This window comes from Aethalodelphis obliquidens, unplaced genomic scaffold (genome assembly GCF_003676395.1).
Source record: "Aethalodelphis obliquidens isolate GAN/ISIS:26980383/991018 unplaced genomic scaffold, ASM367639v1 scaffold6, whole genome shotgun sequence".
Taxonomy (NCBI): Eukaryota; Metazoa; Chordata; class Mammalia; order Artiodactyla; family Delphinidae; genus Aethalodelphis; species Aethalodelphis obliquidens.
This window is the reverse complement of record NW_020837950.1, coordinates 10373060-10380327: the sequence shown is the minus strand read 5'-3', so window position 1 is coordinate 10380327 and position 7268 is coordinate 10373060. Positions and strand designations below refer to the sequence as shown.

The 7268-nt window shown below is 39.7% G+C and overlaps 1 protein-coding gene across 7 annotated transcripts in view; it reads left to right on the top strand.

Annotated features, from left to right (window-relative positions):
* Positions 1–7268, top strand: part of LIMCH1 (LIM and calponin homology domains 1) — a 339182-nt gene that overhangs the window by 248946 nt on the left and 82968 nt on the right. For all 7 annotated transcript variants that reach the window (XM_027103079.1, XM_027103084.1, XM_027103080.1 and 4 more), the window contains one exon: positions 2726–2978. In XM_027103079.1, the coding sequence (XP_026958880.1) occupies positions 2726–2978 (253 nt within the window). The remainder of the gene's footprint in view (positions 1–2725; positions 2979–7268) is intronic.

Genomic DNA, 7268 nt, shown 5'->3' with positions numbered 1-7268 from the left:
AAAAAAAAAAAAAAAAAAAAAAAAAGATCTTTTGAAGTCTTGGCCTGAGATAAGAGGGGTCCTAACACTTAGGGAAAGTATACCTCACCAGCCACTATCTGGGTGCTTTACATCTCTTGTAATCATCACGACAACCTAGGAGAGCTGTATTATCACCTCCTTATTTCCAGTGAGGACACTGAGGTACAGAGGGCTTCAATTTCCCAGTCACACAGCTAGTAGATGATGGAGCTGAAATTAGACCCTGGTCTCTAGGTCCAAACGTTACGCTTCTTTCAGCTGAGCCACTCTGCCTCAGGGCATTTGCAAATTAACTTTTCTTGAAGTGCCTGTTGAAGACATTCATCAAAGGCTAATTGGGGAAAAAAAAAAAAAAAAAGGTTATCTGTTTATGTGTTAAACAACCTATTTTGAGACTCTCTCTCAGTATATTATGGACAATATGTTTTTAGATATTGTACCAAAATAAGTTTCATAGATTACAGGATTTTAGAACGGGATGTGGGGGGTGGGGGGAACCGAGACAACTCTAATCCATACTAAGCCTTCATAGTTGATTGAAGAATCATTTTCTTTCAATCATTTATTCAGCAAAATACAGTTCTTCCCCCAGTCAGGATGCTTTCGGCAAAGGACATTTTTCCAAGAGAAGTGTGTTGCAGAGGAAGGAGCTGTTTATTCTCTACTTGTGCCCAAAGTTAGGAAACTGCAACAGGGCGCATCATGACGACAACATCCTTTTAGCAAAGTCTGATCCTTCCTTTCCCCAGGGCTATGCTTCTCTCCCTTCTAGCAACTAGGGGTCTTTCTTGGGCTGGAATCTGGAGAACAGAAACTGGAGTCTGGAGCTGTTACTTACCAGCCATGGAGAAAGGGCTCTTTGGGTCTCTCTGGGCCTCTGTTTCTAGCACTGTAAAATGGGGATAATATCAAATAGGGAAACCAATCCAAGTGCTTAGCAAGTTAAGGTAGTATTAGTGTTTGTTATAAAGCATTCACAGGGGGCTCTAAATATTTTATTATGACACTGAGACAGATAGACTTGATAAAAGACAGGGTGAGAAGGGAGTTAAGTTATGAATCAAAAACCAACAAGTAATGAAATGGTCAAAACTTCAGAAGGGAGGCTGAAAGCAAGTGGCATGAATAATTCATAAATTGAATATTTCATCTGCAGCAATGAACAACTTGTTTATAGTCAATGCTTTAACTTTCACCATTTTTTAAAAGCCATTAAATCATTTTATCTCCAGGGCAATTCATTTCATTCCTATTTTTGCAGAAAAAGGACAGGCAAGTGTGTTAGAGGCAAGCCTAGGAGCCCACAGGTCATCAGTGGCAGATCCAGAACTATTATGGCATAAAGAGTAGTCAGTGTTTGTTAAGCACTTACTCGGGGCCAAGTACTGTACCCAAGAGTTTCACATGTATCTGATCCTCCCAGCAGCACTATGAAGTAGGTGATATTATTATCCTCACTTTATAGATTGGGAAACTGAGGTTTGGAGTGGTGAAGTGACAAATGACAAAACTAATGAGTGTCAGAGCTCAAAATGAAGTGAATCTGACTTAACCCCCCTGCACTACCCACTCTGCTAGGCTGCCACATCGCTCGACTCTTAGTTTAAGGTTCTTTTCACACGGGTAAGGAGGTCAATTTCTATTTGCTATCAGTGGAGTTGAAGAACCTTTTCATAATGCTCTCAGTGATTAAGAGTTTTCAACCAGCATTCAGATGGTGGCTGCCTGTCACAGTAGTGTGTGTTTTCATGACAATTTCACTCTAATGGATCTTAGAAATCTGGTGAGATGAGACTCAGGAAACAAGGATACAATATAATTATGGGGGCTATTGACCAACAAAAGACTGATGTTGGTAACATTGAATTCCTCTGTGTTGTGTAAAACACTGTTTAAGCCAAACTAATTCATTGATTCATCTGATCATTTGAGGATACCCACTGTGCCCAAAGACACTGTGATAAGTACAGTGTGAAGGATATAAAGCCCTTATTTTCAAAATACAAGGTAGAAAGCATAATGCATCAGAAGAGAAATAGACCTTCGGGCCATAGTGTTCATAGGAAACAAAGATTGCCTCCAGCTATGGGTACCAGGAAGGGCTCCGAGGTAGAGGAATACGCACTTATTGTAACTCAAGCTGTTTCCTGGAAGGCAAACCCTTGGTATAATCCATACTGATCATTTTTCTGAATTCCTATAGTTCTTATATGTCTGTGCGCGTTGATTATAACTGATATTCTCCAGGTGTTTCATGAGTTGGTTAAAGGTACCTCAAAGACAAAGGATTATAAATCCTTCATAATTCTTATTTGTCAGAATATCTAGCGCAGTGTAAGACATGCAACAACAGGTGCTGAGTAAAAACTCCATTGGTAAATTTATGTTTCTTCTTCTGAGAGTTGAAGGATCTGAGCAGGCGTATAGTTCTATTGCAAATGTGTTGTTAATTGTAACTCTCAGATACAGCTAAGCTTTCTTCTTCTTTTTTTTTAATTTGACTTTTTTTTTCCTGATTAGAATGGAGAGCTTTTCCCAGAGTGGATTAATTTCGACTGATACTTTAGATTTGTTAAGTGAATAATTTAAGGAAGTAATCCCGGGAACCCACAGATGTAACCACATCCCCCATACTGCATACTTGCCATTGGGAACTTTATTGCTAGCCCAGCACACTTTCTCAGCACCCATCCTCTCTTCCCAGGGAGAGGAAGCGACTCTGAATCCGACTTGCCCCATCGGAAGCTGCCGGATGTGAAGAAGGATGACATGTCTGCGAGGCGGACATCCCACGGTGAGCCAAAATCAGCAGTGCCTTTTAACCAGTACCTCCCCAACAAAAGCAACCAGACAGCCTACGTCCCCGCACCTCTGAGAAAGAAGAAAGCAGAGCGAGAGGAATATCGGAAGAGCTGGAGTACTGCCACCTCCCCACTGGGTGGGGAGAGGCCCTTCAGGTAAGACCTGGACTGCGCTGCTCCCATCCTGGCTTGTGGTACAGGAATTACGGCCCCAGGACAAGAATGAGCTCAAAGAGCCATTTTAGAACTTTGGTGTAAGATTACAGATGGAGGTGGGCAGGACACATCTTCAGAGAGGGATTGTCATGATAGAATATAAGCTTCGTGAAGGCACCTGTTCTAGGTGCGCCTGGCACACAGTAGGTATTCAACCAATACTGGTCTAATGAGCAGATTTTAACGAGCAGATTTTTGAAACTAGCTCTATCGACAGGACATTGAGAACATCTGTCATCCATGGCCTTCTGTGGAGACTGACTCCCACTCCTGTTAGATCAGGTGCAGTAAGACCTTTTATCTAGATGTAAGTTTATCTAGATATGAGCTCAAGCGTTATTGAAGGGATGCATGAACATGCTTGAGTCACGTGTAGAAACAGTCATAATGAAATGGAAGAAACGTTGGACTTCTCATCTCTTGAGAGAAACAAGCAGTCTTTCCCCTAACCTCTGATTATGTTTTTGTATTTATTCATTCATTTATTCAGCAAGTATGCATCTAGTGAGCTTCTACTACATGCTAGGTACTATCTTTTAGGCTTTGGGGACCCAGTGGTAGCTAAGATAGAGTCCCTGCCTTCAAGAACCGTAGAGTCCAATAAAAGAAACTTAAACAGTCTCATCTAATCCCTTTCAGCAAAACCACCCTTATCATTGCATGGTTATTCCTTGTAGTCCACCTTTATTATCTATGATTTCCGATTGAATAAACATTAAAAGTTCTAATTATTGAACAAAACATGAATTATACCTTTCTAGAACAAAAGGTTTTTGCCTTTCAATATCAATTTTGAAATAGCTCTTAATCAATGTCGAGATTATGATGCATTGTATTAATTTAAAAATGGCTGCATTTAATTTTTTTCACATTACCAGGATCATATTGCATGCTATGATTTTTTTGTTAAGTGGAAGTAATATCAGAATGACTGGCAGATGACATGGGATCTGCTCTCCAGCCTAGTCTGTTAGTTTGGTCAATTATGTTGTCCAACTCACTAGCTATCCTGAAACAATAGAGGAAGAGGGAAGTGAAGTGGGGTCTCCTTGTGAAGAGGACCCCGTCCGCCGAATGGACCCTGGTGGGAAGCCTCCTGGTGGTGGGTTAGAATTACCCACCGGCAGTGGGAAGGCGCAGCCTCCTCCAGAGGGGGCTGCGGTGGCACCAGCTCCCAAGTCTGAAGAGGAAGATGCTGCTGAAATCCAAAAGCGCAGAAGGCTAGAGCAAGCTGGAATCAAGGTCATGCCAGCAGCACAGCGCTTTGCCAGGTTAGCTTTCCGGGCCAAGGACAGGCCTGGCTGGCTTTGTGCATGCCTGGAGGTTTGGAATCTGTCTGGTGTGATGGAGTTTCCATCTTGTTTTCCCACTTCCTGCTTTATCCGTTGCATCATTATTTCCTACTTGCAGCAGATAGAAATAGCTAATAGTCTTTGTCTTCAGGCCTGTCTCTGCTGAGTTTCTGGTTCTTTTAAATGGAGGTGAAGAGGGAGCTTTGTGCTGTCAAGTATGTGTGGTCAGTTATTTGTGGGCTGCAGGATTTATCTTGCAATAACATCTTATTTTTCAATTGTTTATGGCTTGTTAATTTTCACACTACCCCTAAATGGCTCTTATCTTACTTTACACATCACTAGAAAATAGTTCTTTGGAACGGGGAACACTCTCTTTAGAAAGAGTGGCTGGCTGACAAAAATCCACTTACTTTCTTTGTCCCAAGGGAGTAGTAAGTAAGATTAGGTTTATTTGACTCATTTTCTAAAGCTCGTTGATTCAAAAACAAAGAATGGAGTAATTACTTCTCTTAATTGTAACAAAGGCACTAGTATACAGTCCTGGTGGCCTCATATTACATGTGAGATAGAGACCTTTAGCAATTGAAGTCGCAGAAAACTATAGTTCTACAGTTTTGTGTAGTGTTTGGGGAAGCTGATTAATTTTTCTCATATAATAGCCACAAAGATACTAACAAGTAATAGTGAGACCAAACTTTATTTGACAAATTGAAATTCATAACAGTTTGACAGCTGAAATTCCTTTGCCACTTGATGTTCCATTTAATCCTAAAAGGTAGGTGATATGCCCATTTTCAAGCAGAGTAAACTGAGGATCCGTGGAAGTAAGTTACTTGACCGTCTCAGAGCTGGTTACCACTGACCTGGTGGCCAGATTCAGATGTTCTGACCATAGTGCCACAGCTGCCTCACACACATTGAATGGAATGTCTTCCATTCCTCCATACAACTCGATGTGTGATTATCGCTGTGGTCTAGGTCTTCAGTGAAAGTTCCAGTACTGACTTATATGGATTTAATCCTAGAGTAGCTTTGTACTGATAAAACATCAAGGAGGTAATTCTTTCTGTCTGTGGTATCCCACAAACAGGCTTGTCTGTCCCAAACATGTATGTGCTTCTAGAAAACTCTAACATAAAACTGTGCTAATGTTACAAGCAACTCTCTGGGTCTCTGAAATAATGAAGGGTAATGTCATAGAATCTTAAAAAGAGAAATAAATCCAGATATTCTTTAAATTTTGGTTCAGAGACCTTGTGAGACACATGCTTTTTCAACATCATTTGAGCTTCTACTTATATCAAAGACCAGGCTAGATGCTGAGAATACAAAAATGCAATATACCCCCTTACCGTTTTTCAGATTTTTTCTGCTTCTGCCTTCAAGTCTAGGGCACAGTGGAAATAGGTAATAGGTGATACAGATAAGAGTATGAATTTATAAAAAATCTTTAACCTTAATACCCTTGACACACATACCTTCATTTTTTATCACATCTGTAAAGTCTTTAAAATTTACCAAAGACACTATCATCTTTATGATGTATTTTTTTTCTTGTTATCTTCAAAAATTGCCAATCTGCTTGATTTTTTAAATCTCATTTTAAAAAAATTGATTTTTCCATGATTACTAATGCTGTTGACTATTATACCATGTTTATTGGCTACTTGGGTTTCTTCTTCTATAAATTCTCTCATATCCTTTGCCATTTATTTTTTCCTTTAAAAAAAAATATTGTATTGTGGTAAGAACACTTGGCATGAGACCTACACTCTGAACAAATCTTTAACTGTACAATACAGTGTTGTCAACTACAGATACAATATCATACACCAAATCTCTAAAATTTATTCATCCTGCTTAACTGAAACTTTATGTCTGTTGATCAGCAATCCCTATTTCATCCTCCCTCAGCCCCTGGCAGCCACCATGCCACTCTTTGATTCTACGTATTTCACTACTTTAGCTACTTCATATAAGTGGAATCATGCAGTATTTTTCTTTCTGTGACTGGCTTAGTTCACTTAGCTTAATGTCCTCAAGATTTATCCATGTTGTCACATATTATAGAATTTACTTCTTTTATAAGGCCGAATAATATTCCTTTGTAGGTATATACGACATTACCCTTATCCATTCATCCCTTGATAGACATTTAGGTTGTTTCTACATCTTGGCTATTTTGAATAATGATGCAATGAGATAGGAGTGCTAAGATCGCTTTGAGATCCTGGCTTCATTTCTTTTGGATATATACCCAGAAGTGGGATTGCTGGATCACACGATAGTTCTGTTTTTAATTTTTTTAAGGAAACTCCATATCATCTTTAGAGTATCCAAAAGAGCAAGGGGAGACAAATGGGCAGATAGTTTAAGAGAACTCGGCACAGCCAGGAATCATGATGACGTAGAGAAAAGAAAAGAGTGGGCAAAGACTGGGGATTCCACGAGTATACTGTGCCTCTTCAGTAAGTGGGAGGTTTATTTTCTGCTAAAACAGTACAATCTTTTATGACAGCTCCCATTCTGTGTACAAACCTAGAATCACGGTTAGTTTACAAATGTAATTCTAATTGATGAGTAGTATATTTTTGTGGTAATTTTTGCTCCTGTCCGTGTTCCTGTTATCTGCCTTAATTTTTACGTATTTTATCCAAGTTAGCTCTATTAAGCAGAAATTCGCAGGTCAGTTAATATCTGCAAATGTCAGTTAACGTCACACCTTAGAGCTACTGACTTAGCATTTAAAACGGAGTTCAGGAAAATCATGCATATTCCCAGAGAACGTTCCCAATAGCAACATAGCACAGCTGCTCCAAACACCCAGAATTCATTTGTTGATAGATTTTTCAGCTGCTAGCTCTCGCATAAAAATTTTATACATACCATGCCACTAGCCTGGCCTGTCTGTGTCTTTGTCACCTACTTTTTGCAG